The sequence below is a fragment of the Saitoella complicata genome (assembly GCF_001661265.1).
Source record: "Saitoella complicata NRRL Y-17804 unplaced genomic scaffold SAICOscaffold_31, whole genome shotgun sequence".
Taxonomy (NCBI): domain Eukaryota; kingdom Fungi; phylum Ascomycota; class Saitoellomycetes; order Saitoellales; family Saitoellaceae; genus Saitoella; species Saitoella complicata.
The window spans coordinates 53,132-75,540 of record NW_017567022.1 but is presented as its reverse complement, the minus strand read 5'-3'; the positions used below and the strand labels follow the sequence as shown (position 1 = coordinate 75,540).

Here is a 22,409-nt window from a genome sequence, read left to right as displayed (position 1 = left end):
CGTCCTCCAAAGTATCGTGGGGTCAACGATCGCTCAGCACCCAACATTAGCATCAACATCAACCCCCTCCTCAACAACCCCTCCCCCACTACTCTCCAAAAACCTCTTAACCCCACCCCCCACCTCCTCAACCAACAACAAAAACGAATCATGCCCATACATACTCTCCCGCTCACTCAACTCCACGTGTGTTACGCTTCTGTTCCCCGCTGATTTGAGTGCATCGGCGATTTCGCGTTGTTGCCAGGCGGGGAAGAGGATGTCGGATTGAACGCCGAGGACGAGGGTTGGGATTTGGCGGAGGGGGGCGAGGCCTGCGACGAGGTCGGGGGAGAGGAGGGGGAGAGATGATGTTGATTGTGTGGTTGCGGACTGTTGTGGAGTTGGGATTGGTTGGTCTTGGTAGGGTTTTGCTGGTGGTGTCAACGTACACGCCTCAACAACCTCGTCGGTATCCGGTAATCTCCCATGCTCCTCAAAAAACGCCAAACGATCCGCGTTTTTCGCCCGAAGCGCACGGAGCTCCTCCTGCTGCTTCTGCGCAACATCAAACAAATCCATCGCCTTACTAACATACAACAACGAATTCGCATCATACTCCAAACAAAACTTCTCACCCTGGTGATCCAAATAGGTCTCCACCCTGAAATCTGGGCACAACGCCGGACTCTTGCTCTCGTCCGCTCTTTGGCGCCCAAAGCGGAGTTCCCATTCTGGACCGGAGCGGTATGTGATTGTGGCGATTTCTCGGGCGAGTTTCATACCGATGTGTGGGGGGATTTTGTCGTAGTAGAAACCGCGGGACCAGTTTGGATCGGACATGAGGACTTGGCGTTGGGTGAAGCGGAGGGCGATGGAGTAGGGGTGGGAGCGGGCACAGCCGGAGATTGAGACGATGCGGGAGACGCGGTTGGTGCCGTCGGGTCGTCGACCGAGGATTCCGGCTGCGAGGACTTGCATTCCGCCCATGGAGGATCCGACGGATGCCCAGAGGGTGTCGATACCGAGGTGGTCGAGGAGGTGGTATTGCGCGCGGACCATATCCCATACCGTTAAGATCGGGAAGGTAGTTCCGTACGGCTTGTCCGTGCTTGGATCGTGTGAGGAAGGACCGGTGGAGCCGTAACAACCTCCGAGGACGTTAGTACAGATCACGAAGAATTTATTCGTGTCCAGCGCTTTCCCGGGCCCGATGAATCGCTCCCACCATCCGGCTTTCGGGTTTTCTGGGTGTGATTTTGCGTGGGAGGAGGCGGAGAGACCGGTATGTAACAAGATTGCATTGGATCGGTCGGCGTTGAGTTCACCCCACGTCTCATACGCGATCTTGAACCCCGGTAGGATCCCGCCGTGATCGAGGAGGTATGGCTCTTTGTGTTCGTAGGTTTTGTACCCGCCTTGAATTCGGCCGTAGGAGGGCTCGTTTGCGCCTTCGGTGCCGGTGGAGGATGTGGAGGAGGTGGGATCCGGGGAGGTGAGCTCGGGCGGGGTGAATGCGAGTTTGTTGGAGAGGGTTGCTGTTCGGGACTCGAGAGCGTCCAGACAGGGAAAAGACATTGGTTGATTCGTAGGGCCTCGTCGTACTTCGGAGGCGTGGAGACGTCGCACCGCACCGCCGTTCCTCTCCAATCCTCGCAATAATGTTCGTAATTGGCGACTTGGCCTCATCTGATTGATCTCTTGCACTGGGTGGACGGAGGGGGTATACAGATGAAGGGAGAGAGTGTAGGAGGAGCAGCGATCAGTCCAGCAAGAGATCTCGCCCCCTGTAATGTCGACACGTACCCACGGAGCCCGGCTGACGGTCTGGTGCACTGTGATGCGTGTGCACGTGAATTTTGGGAATTGCGTGATCAGCGCGCGGATCATATCAGCCGAGATCATTTGTCCCACTGAATGCTATATATATCCTTGACTTGCAAGCCATGAATCCTCATCCCGGTCTTCTTCCTTGCCGTCCTCGTCGCTGTCTGCGTCTCTGGGCGTGGATGAATGTGGGGGGCACGAGGAGTGGATACGTGCTTTCGTCCCATACCGGTTTGGAAGCCGGGGAGGTCTGAGTCTACGTCAATGTGAGGTGGGCATTTGGAGCGAAGGGCCCGCAAGGTCGAATCTCACGAACAGTTGAATGGTATCGGTTCGAACTCCGCGGACAAGGCGGGAACGTTTGCGGCTGCTGACCAGGTGAAAGACGGGTAAAAAGGCGTGTGTCGATCGCGAGCGTCAGAGGCTTTTGTGCGAGGTAAGAGAGTGACGGGGTTACATGGTTGATCATATGTCACTTTGCCTATCCCATGGGGTGAATGCACCTATGGGAAGACCGAGATGGCTCGCGAGGGACCTTTGATCAAGTTCTTTCTCCATGTACCGTTCCCGTACCAAACAAAAGTCCCAGACCCCTCGTACGATTACGATGAGGCTACTTCCAACGGCCCTCTCCCTTCTCTTCCTTCTTTGTCCCTCCCGGCGCCTCGGCCCTGCGTGCATTACATTTCATCTGAGCTCCACCGCCGGCCGCCTCCAGTGTAGAATCCAGAAAACGAGCACGCGTGTTGAAGTGGAAACGGCCCGTCTCTATCCTATCCTACAGAAAGAACACCCCCTGCTCGTTTCCCTCAGCAGTTTTGTGTGTGGCCTCAGTCGTCCACGGTGCCTCACTTGAGCAGCGCGTGCAGTCAGGCGCATCTGGTAGTTCGGAAAAGTCAAGTAACCAATACGACGGAGGTTAAGCCGTGAAGACGTTACGACAAGGACAAACAGCAACGCATATATCAACGCAGAGTACGAAGTTGTGCATCGAAGGATACCCATTGCTACGGCTACAATCATAGCGAGGCGAGACGAGACGGCGAACGGACAGCATTTACTCCCAAGCTTCAGTCCAGCGTTGAAAGCTCACGACAGTTTCCATTCTACGCATTTCTCTCCTGAGTGTCTACACATCACGAGCAGAGCCAACGTGTAGTGAAGCTCAAGCATGCCGTCGTCGATATTTTCATCATCGCATGCACCAACACCGGCACCAGTACCAACGGCAATAGCGTCTCCACCACCAATGATTGAAGCACATGCCCCTCCAGCAGGAGACATTGGTCCTGAAAAGATTGGTATGCCTAGAGATTTTGTTAGTGACGCAATAAGCCACTCGCAGAATTTGCCGGAACAGCAACCTCAGCAAACAGCAGTAGCAACGACGGGTATGCTACCGCATCAGCGGCCGACATATGCGCATTTACCGCCTATACCTCCCGTAACAACAACTCAAACCCACGGAGGAGTTGATTTAGGAAGTGGGACGTTGGTGGCGGAGGTCACCACACAGCCAGCGCAAGGACCGAACGCCTTACCCCGCCGACCATCGTTTAACAGGGATATGTCATTCATATCCACAAACTCCCAGTCCCTCCCAAACACACCGAGCATTCATCCCGTCACGTTGCATAACCCATTATCGCGGTCGCCGTCGCCTGTGGGGGCTGGCGGTGCGAGCCCGCGGAGTGCACGGAGTGAGCCGCAGGTGCATAAGGAGTGTGCGGAGATGGTGGAGTGTATGTACGAGACGGCACTCGTGAATGCCCGGAGACGTATCCCGTATTCTTTGGGAACGGGGAAACTCCCCGCACCGAAAGATGGGTTAAAGAAGCGTCCGACGCGGGAGGAGGAGGATCGGTTGAGTGTGGATGTGGAAAGGTTGTATGAGCGGTTATTACCCAGTCCAGACAGTAATGAGCGAAGAGCGATGTTTGTCCAACGCCTGGAGAGTATCCTGAATGAAGCGTGGCCTGGGCAGGATATCCAGGTACATACGTTTGGGAGTACGGAGAATTTATTGTGTACGACTACGAGTGACGTCGACGTGTGTATCATCTGGCCTGGGTGGGAGGATTTGGGGTTGAAGGTTTGTGCGATTGCACGCGTGTTGAGTGCGAAGGGGATGGAGAGGGTCGTGTGTGTGCCGGGGGCGAAGGTCCCGATTGTGAAGGTCTGGGATGCGGAGTTGATGGTTGCGTGTGATATGAATGTCAACAATACGTTGGCGTTGCATAATACGAAATTGGTCAAGGCCTATGTGGAACTGGATTCGAGGGTGAGGCCGTTGGCGATGATTATCAAGTATTGGGCCAAACGTCGGATTCTGAATGATGCGGCGGGTGGGGGGACGTTGACTTCGTATACCTGGATCTGTATGATCATCAACTTTCTGCAGATGCGGGATCCACCTGTGTTGCCGTGTTTACATCGGATACCGTATGAGAAAAAGATTGTCGATGGTGTCGATGTTGGGTTCTTTGATGATTTGGAATCTCTCAGAGGGTTTGGGGATAAGAATGATGAGTCGCTTGGTGGGTTATTGTATGCCTTCTTCAGACGGTTCGCGTATGAGTTCGATTATGATCGACACGTTATCTCGGTCCGGCATGGGTGTTTGCTGGATAAAGAAGAGAAGGCATGGCATTTGATGCAGAATAATCGGTTGTGCGTTGAGGAGCCGTTCAATACTATCAGGAACTTGGGCAACACGGCGGATGATACGAGTGTGAAGGGCTTGTGTCTCGAGTTTCGCCGGGCGTTTGGGTGTTTGAGTGAGGTGCAGCCTGGACCGAGTGTGGAGGATTGTTGTGCGCCGTATGTTTTTCCTGTTGAGGAACGCTCGAAACCGCAGTTGCGATACGCGAACCAGCAGAAGTGGACCGGGAGGGGCGGATGGAGGCAGAACCCGAACCCGAGGGCAGCAAACAATATTATCCCCAAGAAAGGTCATGGGTTTACGAATTCGCATCCGAACCCGAATCGTGCCAATATGAACAATTGGCGGCAGACGGCTGGACCTGCGGCGCAAGCGGCGTTACCGGTGTATATGGTGCCGAATACTATGGTTACTGGGGATATTTCTGCAGTTCATGGGCAACATCCGATCTATCAGGCAGCTGCTGCGGGACAGACCTTCACATATTATATCCCCGTCTACGGACCCGATGGTGTTCCAGTCTACTATGCCGTGCAGAGTGCGCAGCCCCCACCCAATGTGACGGAGAGTGCTCCCGCTGCTCTCGAAGCCACCGCGAGCCCGAGGAGCAATATCGTTAGACATATTGAGCAGGTTACGAAGCACCATGATTCTGGATCTCAGAGTCAGGGTCAGCGACGACAGAGTTACTCGAGTACCTCGAGTGCGCGGGAGTATAGACCTAATGGTGCTCCGAACATGCAGAACGGCCCCGGTGGCGGAAGGAGAGCGAGTGCGGCTATGAGCAACAAGATCTCAACGAGCTCTACGACGCAGGCGAGTGATTCTGATTCTGACTTGAGCCTTGGGACGAGTTCTGGGAGTAGTTTGGCCACGACGACGGTTGCTCCTGTTCAGCAGGCTCCTCCTCAACGACCGCAGACGACGCCGCCAAAACACGATAACAATAAGCGTGATAACGGCAAGTCCGTCTTTGGTGGGTGGGAAGAGCGTGATCTTGAGAGGGAATGCGAGGAGTGGGCTAAAGCTACCGAGGTCGAGGAGGAAGTCGAGAGGCTTAGGCAGGAAATGGCTGCTGCGGCTGTTACGGGCGAGCGTCATAAGGGGTTGACTGTTGTTTCTGAGGGGAAGGCTCGGAGCTCGAGCCAGCCGCCTACTTTGAGACGCGGGAACTCGACGTTTGCGGATATCGTTGTTGGGAATGGGCTTTTGCCTGCCAATGCGATCGTCCTTGCTCCGGGCCCGGAGACGGATAATGCTCTTGCGAACTTGCCGTCTGCGCCGAGAACCTATGCTGGTGCTTTGCTCAAGGCTCATTCGCAGTCTGCTGCGTCTTCTACTACGAACCTTCTCTCGACGCCTCCTCCTGAGCCCGCGACTACAGTGTCGCCTGCTCCTTTCTCGCCTGAGCAAGACCTGGATGCTCTTATCCAGGCGTCTTCTGACACCTCGCCTACCCGCAGTCGCAGAGGTAGCTCGAAGGTCATCTGGACGAACGTCCCTGCATGGCGGATGAGTGCTCATGAGAACCAGCTGAAAAAGCAGAATCAGGCTGAGGAGTCTCAGAAGAAGGGTAAGGGCAAGAAGGGTGATGGCAATAGCCAGAACCAGAAGTCGAAGGACTCCTCTGCCAATAACTCCGCGAACACCTCCCGTCCGAACTCCTCTGGTGGCGGACAGGGCAAGAAGAACAAGAACGCTTCTCGCCCTGCGAGCAGCAATGGCAAACAAGCCGCTGCTCCCGACAAAGCCGCTACCCGCCCTACCTCCAAGGCCGGCAGTGAAGCTTCGATTGCTAGCAAGAATGGCGATGGGTTCTCGGAGCCAGGATCTCGGAAGAACAAGTCCGGTTCGAACCGGAAGAAGAACAATGCCCAGGCCCGGAAGAAGGCGGCTGAACAGAGCCAGAGCCAGAGCCAGGCCGCTAATAGCAGTGCTGCCGTTGCGGGACCGACGGAGAAGAGCGCGAGCGCGACGAAGCCCGATGTGAAGCCAGCGGCTGTTGCTGATGAAAAGCAAACTGCTGCACCCACCGCTACTGCTGCTCAATAAGCTGCAGCGTTGCGATTAAGGTTTGCTGGGATGCACATGCTTTTGGCTACATCGCTTCGGTTCGCTTGGATTCCACCGGCGTTTATGTCTTTTACTGTACTTTATCATTGCCTACCCGACCCCGGCCATGGTCGGTCGGCATACGTACTTTGTTTTCATTGTCTCTTGTTTTCGCAGACCATAACAACGACGGCATCATTTTACTGCACACAACAATCATAGCGTCACAACAGCAAAAGATCATGGTCAGCTGGGCGTCGGTTTCGGTTCCATTATCTTTTTTTTTCGTTTTTTGTTTTTTTATCTGCAACAGTACGAGCTCGTTTTATTGTGATTAGTGAGTGACCTGATTTGCTTTATGGCGTTTCGATTGGATTCATGAGGGGATGGATAAGGAACGTAATATTAGACGAAAACACGAAAAACATGTCATAACTTCTTGTCCACTCTAAAGCCCATGAGTATGAGTGGGTCAATGCTCTGTTGTTGCGCAGTACGTTTGGTATATATGATAGGCCACTATCTGTGCTCGGAGTTTGCCTGTCCTCAATACCCCGTTGAGGTTTCCATCTCGCTTCCCAAATCGCTCAAGAAAGATGCAATCTTTCGTATCATGATTTCCTCGTGAGCCACAAACAGGTAATCGTCAGTCTCTTCAACGGCCTCGTCCATCCTTCTCCGCTGCCTCGATAACCTCAATACTCAACATCCTCCTTAGCCCTCAAGCCCCTCTCAATTATCTTCCCCCTCTGCTCAACCCCAACCCACCACTCATTAACTTCTTGAACGCCTTGTGCATAAACCTCGAGTACCTCCACTGTTCGTCTTCGCAATTGGTTACTCATGGCTGCATCCTCCTCTAATTTTCGACGGAGGTCGGTCAAGCGCTGGGCTGTTGCGGTATTTGACGGTGATGCCGATGAAGTCAGTGGTAGGACGGTGGGGATCGGGAGGAGCGATTGGAGGGTATGGAGGTTTGAGGTGATTTGGCGGATATCGGGGGTGTTTGGGGATGTGATGATTGCCCTCTTCTGCTCGATACTGAGGTCTTCTTCCTCGCTTGTCAGGGACGATGGTGGGATGACTGTGCATGTCGTTAGCTAGATGTTCCAATGGCCCATCTTCTTAGGATTGGCACCATTTTGTATTGCGTTGACGTCGATGCCGGCAAGGAGGGTGTTGACGCTCTTGTCTAAGGCCGCTAAACGGGCGACGAGGGATTGGAGGGTTTGTGGTTCGGTTTCTGAGGTGGTCGCGGGTGCGTCGTTGTCGTCTGCGGATGCTAAAGGTGGGGAGAGGAGGTGTTCGATGCGCCGGAGACGGGAGTCGAAGGTTGTTAGGCTTGCGATTAGGAAAGCCATGCTTGTGCTTGAATGATATCCAATTGCTCTGAACCTCCGTAAACTTAGGAGATGAAGGTAACGTAACGAGTTGCTTTGCGGAGGACGGGGGTCGGGTGTAACTGGAATCTGTGGGCGGTTTGTCGGTACCGAACGTAGACTGTCCTGCAAAGAGGAAGGCAACCTACCAAATACTTGCACAGTTGACACGGGACGTATCGCTGACGATTGCTGTTGATGAACGCTATGGTCAAATGTGGGGTGTGATGCTATTAATAGTAACATCCCTGAAAAACGTCATCATTTTGCCGAGTTCTTACCTTCGTTTTCTGGGAAGCATCTATGTTTTCTATGCCCTTGTCTTTCCTTGATCATTCCTCGTCCAGGTTACGTGAAACACACTGACGCACTCCTCCCCTTCCTCCCCGAGTCCCGAAACCCCCCCCTGCCTGCCATCAATTTAACCCGTTGAGCTTTATTTCTTCTTCACTTCCTCCTCTCCTCCTTCCTCATACCCATCCATTGAACAGCTGGTCTGTTCACCGCCAAACTCAACGAACAGGATTCGTGTAGCCCCGTGGGATTTCGTGATTTTCGTATTTACGCAATTTTGGGAAAGATGTCAAGCAAGAGGAATTTAACGACTGTCATGCAGAGGAGTGTCACAATGAGCAGTGATGGGAGTAGTTTAAAGCTGACGCCGGTTGCGGAGTTGAGTTTGGGGCAGAGGCTGGATAAGTGGATGGTTAACGAAGGTACGCTTTCCCCTTCTTACCCCATCTTATTCTCATCCATCACTGAACGAGTGCTAAATGTCGTGGAGTAGGTGCCAGCCGCCTTACCTACGGCGTATTCATTCTCCTTCATGCTTTGGTCTTCTCCTTCGGCATGATGAACTACTCCGTGAAAGACAACCTCACCACCGCCCGCGCAACCTTCGGCCCAACCTATGCCATCGCCCGTTCCGCCGCCCTCGTGCTCCACGTCGACGTAGCCCTTATCTTGTTGCCTGTGTGTAGGAATTTGATCTCGTTGGCGAGGAGGACACCTTTGAATGGTGTTATTCCCTTCGATGCGAATATCGAGTTTCATAAGGCTGTGGCGTGGAGTATTGTGTTTTTCTCTTTGGTTCATACCTTTGCACACTTTGTCAATTTTGGGAGGTTAGCGGCCAGTGCCAATCTTGGGGTTAAGGGATGGTTGTTGGCGAACTTCCGGACGGGACCGGGGGCGTCGGGGTGGGTCATGCTCATCTCACTGGGCATTATGGTGTGGTACGCAGTCGAAAAACAGCGTCGAAAACCCAACGGCGGCTATGACCGGTTTTGGAGCACGCATCATCTCTTCATCGTCTTCTTTGGAGCGTGGTCGATTCATGTGAGTGAAATGATCTGAACGTCTTTTTAGGCTGACAAGGCTAACATACTGCTCACAGGGAGCGTTTTGCATGATCAAACCTGATCGTCCACCGTTTTGTGCGCAGATTGGGGTGTTTTGGAAGTATTGGCTCGTTGGTGGGGTTATCTACGGACTCGAGCGTGCGGCTAGGGAATGGCGTGGGACGCATCGCACTTACATCTCGTACGTCGACCTCCCCACCCCTCTCCTGTTACTGACGGTGATTGGAAATAGGAAAGTCATTCAACACCCCAGCCGCGTCTGCGAAATCCAAATCAAGAAAGAAAATGTGAATTCGCGGGCTGGACAGTACATCTTCCTCTGTTGTCCCGAAATCAGTTTGGTGCAGTATCATCCGTTTACGCTCACGAGTGCGCCGGAGGAGGAGTTCATCAGTGTGCATATCCGTTGTGTTGGTATGTGGAAGCTCATCATGCCTGTGGATTTTAGGCTGATTTCGACGAACAGGTGATTTTACGACGATGCTCGCGAGGAGGTTGGGGTGTGATTTTGACAACAAGACGAAGAAGGAGGAGGGTGGAGCGAGGGGCGATATTCGGGGTGATCCTCGTGCGTCTCGTCTGGTTGGTCTCGATACCTCGCAGCCATCGCAATCAATGGACGACCCCGCCCTCCACCGTGTTCTTCCCCGCGTGATGATTGATGGACCCTTTGGCTCCGCCAGTGAGGATGTGTTCAAGTATGAAGTCGCCATGCTCGTCGGTGCAGGAATTGGTGTCACGCCCTTTGCCAGTATTCTGAAGAGTATTTGGTATCGTGTTGGTGGGTTGGGAAAGAAGGGACGGGGAAGGTTGGCGAAGGTGTATTTCTTTTGGGTGATTAGGGATTTTGGAAGTCTGGAGTGGTTCCGGTCGTTGTTATTGGCGATTGAAGCACAAGGTTAGTTGTCTCGCCCAGGATCCATATTGGAGCCTCGCTAACAGATTTGTAACAGATATCGGCCACCTCATCGAAATACACACCTACCTCACCCTCAAAATCAAACCTGACGACGCACAAAACATCATGATCCAAGATGCTGGAGCTACGGTCGACGCTATCACTGGTCTTCGCTCCCCTACGAATTTTGGGAGACCGGATTGGGATAGGGTGTTTGAGAGTGTGAGGAGTTTGCATCCGGCGACGGATGTGGGTGTGTTTTTTTGTGGGCCGGAGGTGTTGAGTAAGACGTTGCATAATAAGTGTAATGAGTGGAGTGAGCCGGGGAAGGATGGGACGAGGTTTGTGTATGGGAAGGAGAATTTCTAGGAAGAAGGGGCTATCGGGGCATATGTGGAGAAGAGGTGAGGTGGGGAGGAGAGCAAAGCAGAGCAGGAGCATTTTTGAGGTAGACCGCTCGTTCGATTGCCGATATATTGCCATTGGTATCGTTTATGATTGCTAGAAAGATCAAATACAGATGAGCAGGTTCTCTCTGAATGTATCTTGATTGGCTATAGGTGGACAGTTGCGGAACATGTACGGACATTACCTTTCTCCCTGCCCATGGGACGAGATGTTCACGATTCCCTGGGCGGAACGCACTGCCAGCCACTCAAGCTACACGATGCTACCAGCGCTGATAAACAACTCGCTCCCCTGTGAACTGACCATCTCCGAGCTTTGGCTATCATGTTGAATCGCTTACAGGTATTCGTGCACAGCTCATGATGAAGAACTTCCAATCCTCAGGATTCTTAAGCTCTCACGCTCAATGTGTCTGAATAGATGATATATTGAAACTCAACGTCAACATAACCTCGCGTACAGAGAAAGAGGAAGCAGCAAAGGAAGCAGCAAACCTGCCCCAGAAAAATCAATTCAACAAGAAGTAAAGACAATAATCCTACAATACCATCACTCCACCATTTTTTTGTTGTTTTTGCCTGAGGTAGTCACCTAATTAATAAGCTGTCCAGACACGTCCAGTCCTAGGTACAACTTACTTTAAAGATCTTCCACCACGAACATTGACTGAGTTACCATTGACAGCATTGACATTGTTGCTCGGGTAGGTACCAACGGCGACTAATTACGGGGGCGGCCACCAGGACGGGATCCGGAGTTCGAATTCCCGGCCGAGGCGCCTAGTGAGTTAGTCATTGGGAACTCGCACAACGGCAAATGGAAGGTCAAGACTTACGGGCATTGCCTCCGGCACCACCATCACCACCATAGGCGGAACCGCCGTCTCCACCGTTACCGACAACATTACCGGCGATAGCGCTACTTCCCCTGTCATTACTGCTACAAATCATAAGCAGTTTTCCCGACTGATGGTGTGACGAGAGATGTAAACGCCTTCGCAGAACCGCTCTTGCCACCTTCATTCTTGTCACCGCCGTCACCTCCGTTGGCCTTGCCACCGGCACCACCAGATCCACCAGATCCACCAGATCCACCCATAGCGGTCGTGGAACCCCCCGACTGCGGTGAAGAGCTCGGGGGAGGGGCGGGAATAACGCCAGGGGTGGTCCCAACGGTAGGGACCGGAGACGCAGCGACAAAACTGGACGCTCCCAGGAAAAGAGCAGCGACAATGATGGAAACCTTCATGTTGAGATGTTGATTGAACGAAGTATCAAGTGATTGAGAGATGAGAGTGTGTTGATGAGGAACAGCTTGGGCGGGGTGACGGAGACTGTTTATAGGCTTCCACGGTGACCAGCGGGAAGCGAGAGTGGAATGGAGGAGACAGTCATTGCCGGTCGTTTCGTGCGATGTTGTAGGGGCGTACCATATGGTTGTTCCCCTTAAAATGCACATAAGCTTAGGGCAGCTCCTTATCCTTCTTCACATTCCCCTCATCTCCTCATTTCCACATTCTCCCCGTGGTCGCGAATTCCTTTCGTACTGGTCTCCGTAAGGATCGGATTGTACCCATATACAGGCAGTAAACATGCCACCCTTGGACAACAGCTCTTTGTCATGACCCGGGAACCTTTAAGGTGCACCTTAATTTCTCGAATTCTGATGACCGCGGGAAGGGCTCGACATCCCTCGTATCGCGTTCTTGTGACTCAGGCTTAGCAATCCTCCAGCTGAAGACCACGCGTGCTTGACCGCCCCCGTACGTACACCATGAAGCCGATTAACTTAAACTCGGATAATCTTGGGAGGTCAAGAATAAAGGACCCTTGACGTGACAATGCATGCTCCTCATCCCATCCATCCCGCAATGATAAGAGATAAACACATGTCTCGATGAGATCGAAGAATATAAGACCCGTGAAAGCGTGGTAGACGCAGCTCTTTCGCCATATCATTCCATAGACGTGGCATAGTTCCGCCGTAGTCTCCTCACCGAACGTCATTCTCGGCCAGCCCAAAAATTGCGAACCCAAGTTCTCCGTGCAACACGAAGTTAAAAGGTAAGCGCCGCTTACTCAACATGAGATGCCCTTCGCTTACGTAAGTCGAAGATCACAAGTATCGCCAAATTAAGGTTCGGGGATTTGCCTCTTAATGCAGATATCCGCTCAGCTGACGCACGTCAACCGAGCTCAGATGCCCTGGGATGAGCCGGCTGCATGTACCCGCGCTTCGCAGTTGGGTGGGAAACCGTAAAACTCAGGAGTCACCAGGGCAGTCGCTCATAGAAATGTGCCTCAGTACCTAGGTATACAATTCTGTATACCAGACGATTGCTATTGTGACCTGATGTTTGTAGCAAAGCCACCCGCGAAAATGGATGTCACCCGTGGAGAACCACTCGCACAGATCCTCCATCCATACTCAATGTCTCATAAATCTTTAAAGTACATAACGACACGGCTATCTGCCATCTCGAGGTCACATCTGAAATTTCGATGAAAGCTCTTGATGTGCTGAAACGCTTAAGCTTTTTCCCGAGACGATCGTTGCTGCGCGCCCAGGTTCGTCGCTAGCAGTAGAACCGACGTTTCAGACCCGTATGTATCGTTCTGCTGTCTCATGGTGGGGGTCGACCCCTGTTGAGCGACTGAGGCGAACATATAGTTCGTCATCATCGAACCCTCTCTGATTTGAGTTAAGTGTAGGCAATCGTAGCCGTCGCATGTTTACCTATCATCATAATGTAGCTGTACTGCGTCTCGTATTTTCCTCGTTGCCCCACGCCCGTACAAACCGTGGACACGAGATGAGCGTCATCCACAGGACTTTAAGACCTCCGGTGCATTCGCTGACTCTTCTGACGGGATTCATATCGTTTCTGCCGCCGGCTGAACACGCTCTTGATAACTATACGGATATCCACCGGCAATGGTTCTTGATCACGTCCCGCACAATTGGCGGCACCTCCACAACTCATAAAAGATTTTTTCCCCTCGCTTTTGCCATACTGCATGCCGCAGTAGTAAGACAGACGGAAAGTCTGCGTAACGGCCCGTAACTATGTTTAAGGGGCATTTCAACGCAAGTCCCTTAAACATCAAAGAAGGGCCGCATGTTCCCAGTTTTAAGCCGCGGCACATGTCAGAACCTCGGCAGACATTCTCAGTATACAGTTTCAAGCGGGGCCGTGCATGCTGACAACCACTACTCCAAGGAGAATGCCTTGTGCTGCGGGCACTCCCGTCGCGCTCACAGGAGAGACCCCACCGGGAGACAAGTGGAGCTTCGATCAGAGCAAACAGACCGAGGACCAAGGGGGAGTTAAAATTCGAAGAATGATGCTTCACAGCTAAGCTCTTCGTCACACAGGCGGTTTGAACGTTGCCCGCAGTACTCAGAAACCGCCGATCGCGAAATGAGAGTGAACGCTGCCATGTCCCTCAGAAAATGCGCATTGTACCGATGCAGAGCGAGGCAACCACCGTGAGTGGCTTTGTGAAAGCCATTTGAGCCTCGACGTGTGTATATGTACGCCGTGCTGGCTCCAGATGTTTGCTCTGAATTGGCCTTCGCGCATTTTGACACGCATGGGCCTCTTCAACCAGCATACATGCATCAGCACCGACCGCCCAACACTCACAATGTACTGAGGACCCGCCCAGGACTTCATGTTCGGCATACGACTTGTCGCTTCTATTGTCTAAGCAGTCTTGCATGGCGGTAAAATGCTGAATGACAAGCGTACAGCCTGATAGGATTCAGGTCGTTGTTGTCGGGGGTCCGGGTTTGCGGGCCCTTGCAGTCTCGCTTGCGCGCAGTCGTGAAGCTTCAAGCGCAATGATCGTACTGAACGTGAAAGGATGGATTCCATACCACCTTAGCGGACAAATCAGCATTCATGTTCTGAAGTTTTCGCCGCCTGAGGGCCGCTTCTTCGACGTGTTTGCTGTTTTCAGCAGGACGGTGGCTTAACCCTTCTTTCCCGTCGTTACGGCCCGAAGGTTGGCATGTGGCATGCGAGGCGGGAAGAGGCGCCTGTCGATGAAGGTCGTTTAACGGCTTAACAGCCTTCAAGGGTTATAAGATGGATCGTCTGCGTTACCTGGCCGTCTCTAACCGACTCCATGAACGAGACTTACAACGACATCGCTCTTGACGAAAGGTCTGGTCGTCATGGCGAAGCGGATCATTATCTTCATCCGTCTGTCTCGAGGCGCACCTACGTCCGCTCCCTTTCTAGCTCACCTGCCCGCCCTGTTCCTCTCAGATCTCTGCCGTCGTATGACAATTACTCTCCCGGTTATGCTGGATCGAGCGTCTCAGGTGGAAGTACTCCCTCGCCATTTAGGACAGAACATCCACGTGACGACAGTGTCAATTCTCTTCTCGGAGCCGACGACGAAAGGATTCTGGGGCACTCCGAGGTCGTGATCACGCCCAGCTCGCCGTTTCGAAAAATATGGGGAGAAGTGGAAAACATCGACTTGTTCACTTGGACCGCCTTGTGTTTATTGGTCTTCGTTCTGCTCATCGTCGGTTTGGTCTTGACAACCAGAGCAAAACATCTACTATTGCGTGATGAAGTGGTTGTGTTCTTTCCCTCTGGCTGGAGCGTTGCCGCGGTTGACACTGTCATATCTTTGGTAGCCTCATTGATTGGTTCGATCCTTGCTGCGTTGATGGGCGTCACGCTCATCGCACTTCAGGCCGAATTGAAATGGATCGAAGCTTATCGGGAAAATGGCATAGCGTTTGGTGATTTTGACGGGCTGAGTGATCATGGTTTCCGGTATTGGACAACGCTCGCATCGATGTGGTGGTCACGTCGCTTGCAATCCCGATGGTTAGCGACTTGTATGCTCTTCTACCTGATCAGCCTCATCGCAACTGGAGTGATCCTGAACCAGGCAGCATACCCAAAGGTTGGCTTCAAGAAGACGAGCGTCATTGAAGCACAGGCTTTTGGATACCCGAATGACAGTCTCGTTGTGAGTAAGTACAATTATAGCTCCTACACGGGAATCTTTGACATGGGAAACATCATTTTACCGGTTAACGGTATCATGCTGAACGTTGCTTTCAATCTCAATACAAGCAGCGTCGAAGATTCCAAGAGCGGAGCTGTCTGGCCGTCGACTCCTGCTGGCGCTGGCAATGCCACTCTGAACGAAACCTGGTATAATGTGACCGGAGCATTACCTGGTGTGACTTGCGAACTGGTACCGGATCCTGTGCTCTACATGGGCTGGCCTCCCTCACAAAGTAACAAGTCAATCCCGGCATTCTCGGTCAACTATAGTCGATTGGACACGTGTCTCACTCAACTGTCCCAGTTTCACAATACTCCCTTCATCGGTATCATCCTTCCGGAGCAGTCTGGAATTTACAACACAACCGACCAATTCAATCTCACCTTTATGTTGTCAGGTATAGTCAGCGGCAGCTACTATTACGACTTGCCGGACTATATCACAAAATCTTATTGGGCACAACCGTCTGAATGGTACGATATCGATGGGCGTAACAGGACTTTCGCCGGTTGGGCATACGTACTGAAATGCTCCTTCGCCATGAAAGAAGTCAATGGAGACTGCGAATTGGTTGGCCGCGAGTTGCAACACTGTGTGATTCGGGATAACGCGACTGGGGTGTCCAAACATCCCGTTCCAGACGAACCTGGTTTGTTGGGTCAGGTGAGTTCCATGGCGCATATTCCGAGAAAGTTAACCGACCTCCGTCACAGCTAAGTCAGTATCTCGTTAACGGAATGGCCTGGCACATGGCCAACCCAGACCTTGATGATTTCCCTGCGAATCGGACGTACCCTCTCCTGTGGACGAACGTTCCTCTTGAAATCGACAACAAAAGCGTGCCGCTACCTAGTTTTGATTTCTTCACTCAGAAATTGCAATTGGCCCACAATGCAGCAGCTAAGACGCTTCTGAATTCCTATTATGGAGTCAACACGTACACGAATGCCACAGGCTACGAGCACAGATCGGGGATAGCCTTCAAGTTATGGGGTGCATACCTTATGGTGTTCCTGCTATTCGCCCTTTTCCTGGCGTTCATTTCTTTCAACTACATTCTTCGGTCTTCTCCAATCAACGCTCATGCAAATTCACCGGCGATGTTGTTAACTACAGCTACCTCTGACCCTGAGTTACTCCAGGAGCTTGCAAGGACGGACGGTTGTAAGAGACAGGACGTCGTTCGAAAGGTCCGGGATCGTCGCTTTAAACTTGGTGCAGTACTCGAGACGAACAGAGCTCCAGATACGTGGCATCGGAATGGGGAGCGAGCGATGGGCGTGGAGGATCAGACCTTACCAGTTCGTTTCGTGCAAGGTGCCGATTAAGATGACTGCAAGATTGAGAACAATAGCAGCATGTTTACGAACTATCAACCAAGTTCCTCATACGTACCTCATACATAATTGGCCACCTTAGGGCAATTGGTGTGATTAAGGTTTGGGCTTGCAGCGTCTCGCACGCCCGGTCGATATCCCTGCCCATATGATACCAAGGGTCTCAGCCAATCTCTGTTTCGATGCAATTGCCCGAACGAGCTAGTTCGCAGAGATAATCATGATCGAGGCGCTGTGCTTCCTGTTGTTACGAGATTCTCTTGGCTCGGTAGGAAGCCGGCCACCGTGCGTCCGCACGAATTATTCGCGGACCATAACGGCCGAGTGCCATATGGCTCGGTTCTCCCGCATATTTGCGGGCCGGTTATTTTGTGTTTGCACTTGCTGAATCTATATATGATGACCATATCTTTGATTCTTCGAGTTCAAGTGTGGAAGGTCCTTTGATATATACAGCATCTGATTGATCCGCACGACTACGATGGCTAACCCTTTTCAAAGTCCTTTTGACGAGAACACATATGGCTATGCCGAATCACTTTCCACACAGCATGAAGAACATGAGTGGGTCAACTCGTTAGCGCACAAGAAGACGCATCGGCGAGCTTTATCAGATGTTGGACCTCAGCCGTTTTTACTTCGTCCATTACCACCCCAATCGAGTCTATCGCCCAGTGAATATGGCTCCGCTGTGTCCAGTCGGTCTGCGAGTCCTGCTGTATCTTATATAGCCGGCGATGATTCAGGTCAGCCCCTATTGACGGTCTCTGACGCTGAGTACGCTTCTATGACCATGCGTGTCAACCGGGGCGCGAAAGGCTTGAATATGGTTCGTGTCATAAAGCAAGCGAGCACCGCGGAGGTTTTCTCCTGGGTTTCCCTCGTAATTGTCGTTTTGCTGCTCATCTGCTTTGGCTTGTTCCTGCTGGCATCACAGAATGATATCACGGCTCGCGACGGCGTATTTGTCTTCTGTCCTCAGTCATGGAGCATTGCTGCCGTGGATACTGTGATCTCTCTTGTCACAAGCAGTGTGGGGTGGATCTTGGTCGTGTTGCTGGGTATGGCTTTGGTTCAGTTTGAGACGGAGCTGAAATGGATGGAAGCTCAGCGAGGGGGTATTTCACTTTGTGATTTCGATGCACTGAGTGATTGAGGCTTTCGGTACTGGAGCACTCTAGTCTCAATGTGGTACGTAATGGTCGTTAGACGATGGAATCACGACTAACTGACAAGGTTAGGTGGGCAAGGCGGCTTCAATCGAAAGCACCGGTGGCTACCATGGTCGCATATCTTACCGTTTTGGTAGCCACCGGCGCCGTCCTTCATCAAGCACCATATCCGAAGCTCGGTCTCCAATTCATTTCAAACGTTACTGCTCATTTCGGTAATCAGTCGTTTGGGTATCCCAACAATCCCGATCTTACGATTTCTACGTACAACAAGGCAGGTGTTTTGTTGGTGTCTTTGATCTCCAAAGGATTATACTTCCTACCAAAAGCATGCTTGTTCAGGCAGCGATTGGGTTGAACACTACCAGTGTGGAGGATCCTCAGAGTGGGGCTGTGTGGCCGATGTCTGCGACTAAGCAGAATTCTACCCAAGATGAGACCTGGAGGGGTATCAAGGTGAGACGATGAGCCATTCTCAAACACAGGGTCTAATGGATACTAGGGAGCTATGCCTTTGGTCCAGTGCACAACGGTCGACGAAATGGCATTCAACATCAGTCTGAACCTGGATATGGGGGGGCACGTTCCAGTCCTAAACGTGAGTCTTAATACTTCCAATATGCAGGTTGATCAATTAGTACGGTTCATGAACACGCCCATCATAATCATGCACAGGAACGGAAGTGCTGATGTGAATACTACCTACGACGATAGTGGCAATTTCAATTTGCTATTTTTGGTTGCCGGCAAAGTCCCTGGCAACTTTGGCAGCAACATAACGCGTTATATGCAGACCTTGACGTCGACCGACAATGGAACACTGGGATGGGCCTATGTGATGAAATGTACTTCAACAATGGACGAGGTCGTTGGAGATTGTCAACTTGTCCAGAGAAACTTACAAAACTGTACGTTGAGGTCTAACGAAACCTCCAGGACAGCAGGTCATCCTACGGACCAAGTGGGCTTGCTAGGAATGGTAAGCCTAGGCCAACACCGATCCTGACCATCTACCTGACAGTATCTTGTACAGATGAGTCAGTATTTGGTAAACGGAATTGCATGGATTATGGGAGATACTATCCTCCGGAGCGACGGCTCAAACGATGTCGACTATCGCAGTTTTCCTCTGTCGTGGCCCGTGGATGAGCACACTCGGGTTCTCAACTCAACGGCTTTTGAGTCCAAACTCACAATCGCTGCGTATGGTGCAGCTCGCACGCTCTTGGTAGGTCAGTCCTCGAACGTGACCTTCGTGATCCATGCTTATGCCTATACAAGAGCTCTTTTTACGGCAATCGTCCTTATCTCGAAGCCACTGGTTACAAACCTGTCGCTGGAATAGCCGTCAAGTGGTGGGGTGTCTATTCCTCATGGCAATGCTTGTGTGCCTTTTCGTCGCTTTCGTACTTTTCACATACGCGCTCCGATCACTGCCGACCGGAATACGTGCGAATTCACCGATCCTTCTCCTTTCTGCCGCGATGGAGGACTCTTTTCTGCGCGAGAAGTTCTACGGTTACCATTCGAGGGGGCACACACGAGACCATCTATATCACCAGATGAAGGATTGCTGGGTGAAGTGCGAGGAGCAGGGAGGAGGTCAGGGTGGACAGTTGCCCCGGATCCGGGTTGAGCAGAAAGCGGCCGGCATGTGAGATGAAGGTTGAGTGCTGGTCACGGAATATATAGCTACAATGGACTCCTTCAACCCACTGTGACTCACACTTTGATTATGCCATGCATTCGACGATACCGCGCGATGACGTCCAGCCGACGTAGGACTGGCAGCACCTGGATTCCGGACTTTCTCACCTCGGTCAATCCAGAAATGTCTTCATTAGCCTCCAAACTTACAAAGCGCACTTCCCTCCCTCCTCTCTGCCCAACCTCCGTCTTTGACGCCTCGCTCACCGGCGAGATCGCTCAACTCCCCAAGAAGCAGAACACCTTCAAGTCTGGTTTACACGTATGGAACGATAACTTACATGAAGCGCATGAAATTGCGCAGAGTATGGATGGGGAGATCAGTGCTGATTACTGGTACGTAGTTTGAAGGTCAGAGCGGAGAAGAGGAGCTGGAGGAGGCTAATGGTGGGTGTAGGCATGCGATATTGCATCGAAGGGAGAAAGATTTCTGGAATAGCATGTACGTTCACAATCCTAATTAGGGATGATCTGCTCACAAGCTGTCGTAGATGGTGGCTCTCCCGCATCTCTCACCCAGTTTTGATCCGCACCTGGGATCCTACGGGAAACTCTCTAAGCACAGCACGGCGAGAGGCCAAGAAGTTTGTCGATCGTGTTGAGAGGTAAGCGCCTGGAGCTGCAGTGTGTTATTTCACAGTTTGGTTGACTGAGTGGCGCTTACAGGCTCGTTGTGTCGGGTGAGGCAGACAAGGAGGAAAAGGATGAGTTGGAGAAGAAGCAGGCGGAGGAGATGATGGCGTTATTGGAGTATTGTCAGCGGGAGACGACGTGAAAGGGGTAGAATCGCTGCCATTGTCCGTATGGGCGAGGCTAACGGCTCTACAGGGTGCTAGCGACACATCGTGGTGATCTGTCAGGATGCCCGTGATCAAGGAAAGGGCGTGCCGTTCGTTGCCGTTGTGATGAAGGGTGCTCTCACTTCGACGGTTTTCTTCGAATTCAGATACTGTCCCCCATTACGGCACAGTTCAAACGACTGCCGGATCATGAGGTCTCGGTACGTACGAAGCTAAAGGCGAAACGACAACAAGGTCGTTTGCACATCGAACACACAGCCTACCACGCTCGCTTTCACATAGAAGGGACGTTATTCAAGAAAAGCAAAGCATTGAAAATGACCTAGCCGTGTCCTATCCTTCCAACCCATCCCTAATCATAATGTAACCCGTAAAATGAATGCATCAAAGACAACTGCAAGCTGAACGAACTCCGGAAAAACGAACAAAACAAAAGATACAAACCAGTAAATCATACTGCCCGAGCAGAAACACTCAAAGAGAAACAAAGCAAAAGGCATCGTATGTCAATTCCATCGTACACTCACTCACGGATCCGTCAAGCACCCATGACAAGGAGTGCCCATCAGAAATGCAAATCATCCTCCTCAAACCAAACACAATGAACCCCGGCACAAACCGGTCCACGAACCCTCACGCTCTCCTGCACGCTCTCTTCCTGCTGTTCCCGCTCCTCTGCTTCGTTCGCAGCGATATCCATATACGCCGGCAACGGCACCTCGACCCCCTGTCCTCTCTTCTCCTCACTCTCATACGCCGGAGCAGCAGGCTCATACGCCGGCAACCCCTCCTCCATCTCTTCTACCCTCCATACCTCCTTACTCACACTCGAGCTCCTCCTCCGTCTCTGTTCCCTCCACTCCGTCCGCGTACACAACTCATTCGCATACCGATGCACAACAACCGCGCCCAAAACCTGTACCGCGGCTCCAATCGCGAGGAAGATGGAGACGAGGGATTCGATGGGAAGGGTCTCGACCAGGTTGCGGCAGGTTTGTTCGGTTAGGTGGGGGCCGTCGAAGAATACCACTCCGCCAAATTGTCCCTCGTAAACCCCTGCTCCGGGACCCCCGAGTGCGGCGTGATGGTGCGCTGGTGGAGGTCCGTGTGGGATATGCTCATGAATCGGCGAGAAAGTATTCGGCGTCCGCGTAAAAAACGTACAAAGATCTTGCTGAAACGTGAAGATGCACAAGATGAAGAATGTGCGGAGGAGGAAGGAGAGGATTGTTTCGATTGTGTAGTAGGCGGAGAAGAAGGATAGCTTTGTTGCGTCTCGCTATCAACGCATCATTAGCCATGTTCACTCACTTGCACCGCACCATCCACATCCCCTCGCGACGGTAGATGAACACAGGAAGTGGGTAGATGGGGGAAGATAGATACATACCCGCCATGCCCCCCAAACCCCAACCCACGATACACCCACCGCAAACCACGCATACCAACTCAACGCATCACTCATAAGATAATCGTCTGCTGGTAATTGACGGGCGAGAAGGGTCGTTAGGGCATTTGTAAGGAGTGAGGAGAGGGAGATTGTCAAGGAGGTTGTGCGGAGGGAAATCATCCTCCTAGTCGTTGGTTGTCGTCTGTCGTTTGTTCGTCTTTGTCACCCGGGTCGTGTCGTATAGCGCGGAGGAGCGGAGTCGTGTGGGGCGGAGTGATCTGTCGAGCGGTTCGTTCTTCGTAATGAACAAACCTCGTCGTCTTGAACGAATGTCCTCCCTTAACGCAGCAGTGTTTTCTTTCGTAAAAGTCTTCCGTTCTGACTAAGCTTCACTCCCATCT

General features: G+C 52.1%; 9 protein-coding genes across 9 annotated transcripts; 5 read left to right on the top strand and 4 right to left on the bottom strand.

Moving 5' to 3' along the window:
- Positions 1 to 33: 33 nt before the first annotated feature.
- On the bottom strand, positions 34 to 1,557 carry SAICODRAFT_10511 (homoserine acetyltransferase; the record flags this gene model as incomplete). The annotated part of the gene is made up of 1 exon (XM_019165258.1): positions 34 to 1,557. One exon carries the CDS (start codon positions 1,555 to 1,557, stop codon positions 34 to 36), a length of 1,524 nt encoding a protein of 507 aa, XP_019020897.1.
- A 1,993-nt stretch (positions 1,558 to 3,550) lies between these two features.
- On the top strand, positions 3,551 to 4,588 carry SAICODRAFT_62754 (Nucleotidyltransferase; the record flags this gene model as incomplete). The annotated part of the gene is made up of 1 exon (XM_019169939.1): positions 3,551 to 4,588. A coding segment is annotated over one exon (1,038 nt), but the record flags the coding sequence as incomplete, so codon positions are not given.
- A 2,466-nt stretch (positions 4,589 to 7,054) lies between these two features.
- Positions 7,055 to 8,230, bottom strand: SAICODRAFT_22188 (uncharacterized protein). The gene is made up of 2 exons (XM_019166532.1): positions 7,659 to 8,230; positions 7,055 to 7,604 (listed from the first exon to the last, which is right to left on the bottom strand). The coding sequence occupies exons 1-2, from the start codon at positions 8,143 to 8,145 to the stop codon at positions 7,216 to 7,218; spliced, it is 876 nt and encodes a 291-aa protein (XP_019020895.1). The 5' UTR covers positions 8,146 to 8,230; the 3' UTR covers positions 7,055 to 7,215.
- A 297-nt stretch (positions 8,231 to 8,527) lies between these two features.
- SAICODRAFT_62690 (NADPH oxidase B) lies at positions 8,528 to 10,527 on the top strand (the record flags this gene model as incomplete). The annotated part of the gene is made up of 6 exons (XM_019169933.1): positions 8,528 to 8,615; positions 8,684 to 9,237; positions 9,296 to 9,441; positions 9,493 to 9,674; positions 9,727 to 10,158; positions 10,214 to 10,527. The coding sequence occupies 6 exons, from the start codon at positions 8,528 to 8,530 to the stop codon at positions 10,525 to 10,527; spliced, it is 1,716 nt and encodes a 571-aa protein (XP_019020894.1).
- A 561-nt stretch (positions 10,528 to 11,088) lies between these two features.
- SAICODRAFT_32271 (uncharacterized protein) lies at positions 11,089 to 12,026 on the bottom strand (the record flags this gene model as incomplete). The annotated part of the gene is made up of 3 exons (XM_019168167.1): positions 11,089 to 11,144; positions 11,205 to 11,286; positions 11,402 to 12,026. A coding segment is annotated over one exon (521 nt), but the record flags the coding sequence as incomplete, so codon positions are not given.
- Positions 12,027 to 16,543: 4,517 nt separating this feature from the next.
- SAICODRAFT_32267 (uncharacterized protein) lies at positions 16,544 to 17,171 on the top strand. The gene has a single exon (XM_019168166.1). The coding sequence runs from the start codon at positions 16,607 to 16,609 to the stop codon at positions 16,928 to 16,930; it is 324 nt and encodes a 107-aa protein (XP_019020892.1). The 5' UTR covers positions 16,544 to 16,606; the 3' UTR covers positions 16,931 to 17,171.
- Positions 17,172 to 18,023: 852 nt separating this feature from the next.
- Positions 18,024 to 19,827, top strand: SAICODRAFT_32265 (uncharacterized protein). Its single transcript, XM_019168165.1, has 5 exons — positions 18,024 to 18,130; positions 18,181 to 18,567; positions 18,614 to 19,090; positions 19,145 to 19,339; positions 19,393 to 19,827. The coding sequence occupies exons 2-5, from the start codon at positions 18,442 to 18,444 to the stop codon at positions 19,675 to 19,677; spliced, it is 1,083 nt and encodes a 360-aa protein (XP_019020891.1). The 5' UTR covers positions 18,024 to 18,130; positions 18,181 to 18,441; the 3' UTR covers positions 19,678 to 19,827.
- A 65-nt stretch (positions 19,828 to 19,892) lies between these two features.
- On the top strand, positions 19,893 to 20,933 carry SAICODRAFT_32264 (uncharacterized protein). Its single transcript, XM_019168164.1, has 5 exons — positions 19,893 to 20,154; positions 20,216 to 20,260; positions 20,310 to 20,423; positions 20,485 to 20,598; positions 20,647 to 20,933. The coding sequence occupies exons 1-4, from the start codon at positions 19,943 to 19,945 to the stop codon at positions 20,591 to 20,593; spliced, it is 480 nt and encodes a 159-aa protein (XP_019020890.1). The 5' UTR covers positions 19,893 to 19,942; the 3' UTR covers positions 20,594 to 20,598; positions 20,647 to 20,933.
- Positions 20,841 to 22,385, bottom strand: SAICODRAFT_22183 (uncharacterized protein). The gene is made up of 2 exons (XM_019166530.1): positions 22,009 to 22,385; positions 20,841 to 21,897 (listed from the first exon to the last, which is right to left on the bottom strand). The coding sequence occupies exons 1-2, from the start codon at positions 22,186 to 22,188 to the stop codon at positions 21,184 to 21,186; spliced, it is 894 nt and encodes a 297-aa protein (XP_019020889.1). The 5' UTR covers positions 22,189 to 22,385; the 3' UTR covers positions 20,841 to 21,183.
- Between the last annotated feature and the right edge of the window lie 24 nt (positions 22,386 to 22,409).